General features: G+C 42.5%; 1 protein-coding gene across 1 annotated transcript in view; it reads left to right on the forward strand.

Moving 5' to 3' along the window:
* KIAA0319L (KIAA0319 like) overlaps nucleotides 1-3,555 on the forward strand; it is a 107,933-nt gene that overhangs the window by 79,271 nt on the left and 25,107 nt on the right. The window contains exon 9 of the mRNA XM_007453841.1: nucleotides 2,126-2,354. Coding sequence (XP_007453903.1) covers nucleotides 2,126-2,354 — 229 coding nt within the window. The remainder of the gene's footprint in view (nucleotides 1-2,125; nucleotides 2,355-3,555) is intronic.

Below are 3,555 nucleotides of genomic sequence, written 5' to 3' on the forward strand. Positions count from 1 at the left end.
TTTCCCTGTTGCACTCATTGCCTCTATGTGGTGCCTGCCATGGTGCAATGGCTTGTTCATGGGTATCTGTCTTCCCCACTGGATCTGAGATTAACCACATTGTAGACACTACTAGAGACGCAGCAAGGAATGTCCTAGCACAGCACCTACCATACAAATAAATATACAAGTTCTGACTTAGCAGCACTCTCATTGACTCAAGACTTCAAGTGAATGAAGGGTAGCTGCTATTACAACAAGGTAGGAGCCTTCTCACTGAGTTAAAATGGAAATGTGAGTTGGTTTTCGCCTTGGATTTCTAATATAGGAATTTTAACAGTTATGGAATTTAGCCTGGGTGATGTTCATCCTTTTTGAAATAGTAACAATAATAGCTGCTGCTTCTTGAACATTTACTGTGTTAAGTACTGTTCTGAGCTCTTGCACGCAGTAGCTCATTTAACCCTTGTACCTGGTATTATAATGGCTCTTATTTTACAGATTAGGAAATATAGTCACAGAGAGGTTAAGTAACTTGCCCAAGGTCACACAGGTTGTCTGATTCCAGAGTCTGAGCTTTTAACCACAGTGTTAACCTAGAGTGTTTTGGGTGAATGGGATATTGGGTGCAGTTCTTTTTTTCTAAGCCTCAGTCCATGAAATGATGGGATTGGGTTTGATTAGCATTAAGGTCCAATCTGTTTGATTCTACTTACCTTTTCCTCTCCCCTGCTTTTACAGAGCAGTGGCCTCTTTCCCCAGCCCTGTGGTCAGCTGCTGTTTGGTTCCAGAACTTTTGTGTGCAAGCCAGGGACTGTCTGAGGTGAAAGTCAGCGTAATGGACAGCTGCCATTTTGCCATCTGTCTATAACTTGCTTTTGTTCTAAAATAGGAGACAAATAAGACATGTTTAAAAAACAACAACAACTGAAAACAGAGAAACTGGAAAGAGAGGAAAACTTCTGTGGATTTTTCTTTTTCAGATGTTTGCTGATTTGCACATGTCTGTGTGTCTGATGTTTTTGTGTTCTTTTTCTAAAAGCTGTAATATCAGAAGTCCCCTTAAGATCATAGGTCAAAAGTGAGATTGTGAGATAAAAACCCCACAGATGTCTGGCTCTTTCTGTGGCTGGTTGTGAGATTTAAACAAACGACATGTCTTTTATATGCTTTTCCTCTTTCTGTCAGCAAAATGGAAGCAGCCCAAACCTCCTTGCTTGCTTATGCTCACATTTTGAGGTGGCAAGAGAAGCTTTAGGCTGTTCAGCTGGAAGGCATCATTTAGGTAGAAGCCTGCTCTTACAAATGAACATTTTTTTTTCTCTTGCAAATTCTCTTTCACACTGGCACAAACTGTGGGACGCTTGCGTAGGAGAATTCATTTCCATCTCAGGCTTCTATCTTACTGGAGCTAGCCCCCCTGGTCCATCCTAGAGGCTGTCTGCCCAGGAGGTCCATTCTTGTGCTGTGTACACAGCCAGAACAGGATGTTGGGAGGAGAGCTTGCTTTATTTAGTGTAGCATCTTTGAACCCCATAGGAATAGTGGCCAGGGATTATTGCTTCTTAAGGACTTGGTTCTGGGCTTTGGAGTCAGAGAACTGGGCTTGCATGTTGGCTCACTGTTTAGCTCTGGGCAGGTTTCTTACCTCTCTAAGGCTTCTATAATAGTGAGGTTGATGATACCTATTCTATATGATTGTTGTGAGGGCCAGATCAGACAATGCTTATAAAGGTCCCAGCCACAGACACGTGCAGGCAGCAGAAATGGTGCTAGAGATATATTGTCTAGATTTAGATCCTGACTCCACTGTTTTCAAGCTTTCAAGCTTGGGCAAGTTACTTTACCTCTTTTTGCCTCGGTCTCATATGTATAAGGAGTAAAATGGGGATAGTACTTTATAGAGCTGTTGTGAGGATTGAATGAGATACAAAGTGCTTAGAACAGTGCCTGGCACACAGTAAACCCTCAGTCGGTGTTAGCTTCTAGTATTATTCTAACTTTCCAAAAAGAATGCGTTAGAATTGGTTACCGATTGGTAATCCTGCCACATTGGTATTTTTTAGCCTTGATTTTCAGTTCTTCCATGTCTATTCCTCTTTCTTTAAGACCATCCCTGATTGCATTCCTCTCTCTTTCCTGATAGCTTGACTGTAGTAGACTCTGATGGAGCTACCAACTCTACCACTGCAAGCCTGACAGTGAACAAGGCTGTGGATTACCCCCCTGTGGCCAATGCAGGCCCCAACCAAGTGATCACCCTGCCCCAAAACTCCATCACCCTCTTTGGGAATCAGAGCACTGATGATCACGGCATCACCAGCTATGAGTGGTCACTCAGCCCAAACAGCAAGGGGAAAGTGATGGAGATGCAGGTAGGAGGGAATAGTTTCTGTCTTTTCTTGCCCAGGGAATTAGAGCTGCTGGACTAGGTCACCCATCCAAGGCTTATATTTCTCCATCTTAATAACCAAAGTCAGATTAGTAGATAGAACATTTGAATTTTTAAAAAAATCTAGAAAGATTAAGGGGCCTTTAGTTAACACATTAGCAAAAACTTTATCTTAAATGTTTAGTATTAGAGGAAAAGACTGGTAGCTGCTCTAGGATAATTTCAGGGAGTCAAATTCTTTAGAAGCTACAAGGGTGCAAATTTTTTTTTTTTTTTCATACAGCACAGGACAATTTATTGATTTATTTTTAACAGTCGTGAGTTACAGTACTACATAACCCCTCCATGGACTCTTTACAGCAACCGTCTCCTTTTCAAGTCTCTTTTTTCCCAAACATTCCGTCCAAAGGATGAATGGTCTATTTGCACCCAGTGCCATCCAAATTTTCAAGTCAAAAATATTTATACATTTTATATTTAGTTCTTTTATTTTTTTGTCTGCTAAAAATAGTATTGCAAGTTTTGGCTTCTTTTGACATAAAAATTACAATCATGTGCAAAACGCTAACAATGAAGTATTGATCAGAATTCAAGCAGGTTGTCCAATCTGAATGCTTTAGATGCTGCATCATTTTCCTTTCCGTTTTTCTCAAATAAACAAAACAAACAAACAAAACCCACAAACCCTTGCTATGTTAGAAACACCTTGTACTGAGCCCCCCTTGGTCTCCGGCCAGTGGTGGGTGACACGCCCGGAGCTGGCTGGATGACATAATGACAAATTTATGCAGCAGCAACATTTGGAAACAGTAGTTAAAGCTCAAGACGGTTCTCAACTCTCAATTCTGTGTTTAGGATTTACTGCTGGCAGAGGCAAACAGAGGTTTTCTCTGAGTTTTCAGTTGGTTAATGGGCCATAGGCCTTTTTCTACTTGTAGCAAGATATTTCCATAATTTTTATCGGAGTATAGTTGCTTTAAAATGTGTTAGTTGGGACTTCCCTGGTGGCGCAGTGGTTGAGAGTTTGCCTGCCGATGCAGGGGACGCGGGTTCGTGCCCCGGTCCGGGAAGATCCCACATGCCGCGGAGCGGCTGGGCCCGTGAGCCATGGCCGCTGAGCCTGCGCGTCCAGAGCCTGTGCTCCGCAACGGGAGAGGCCACAGCAGTGAGAGGCCCGCATACTG

The sequence above is a fragment of the Lipotes vexillifer genome, unplaced genomic scaffold (genome assembly GCF_000442215.2).
Source record: "Lipotes vexillifer unplaced genomic scaffold, Lipotes_vexillifer_v1.1 scaffold213, whole genome shotgun sequence".
Lineage (NCBI taxonomy): Eukaryota > Metazoa > Chordata > Mammalia > Artiodactyla > Lipotidae > Lipotes > Lipotes vexillifer.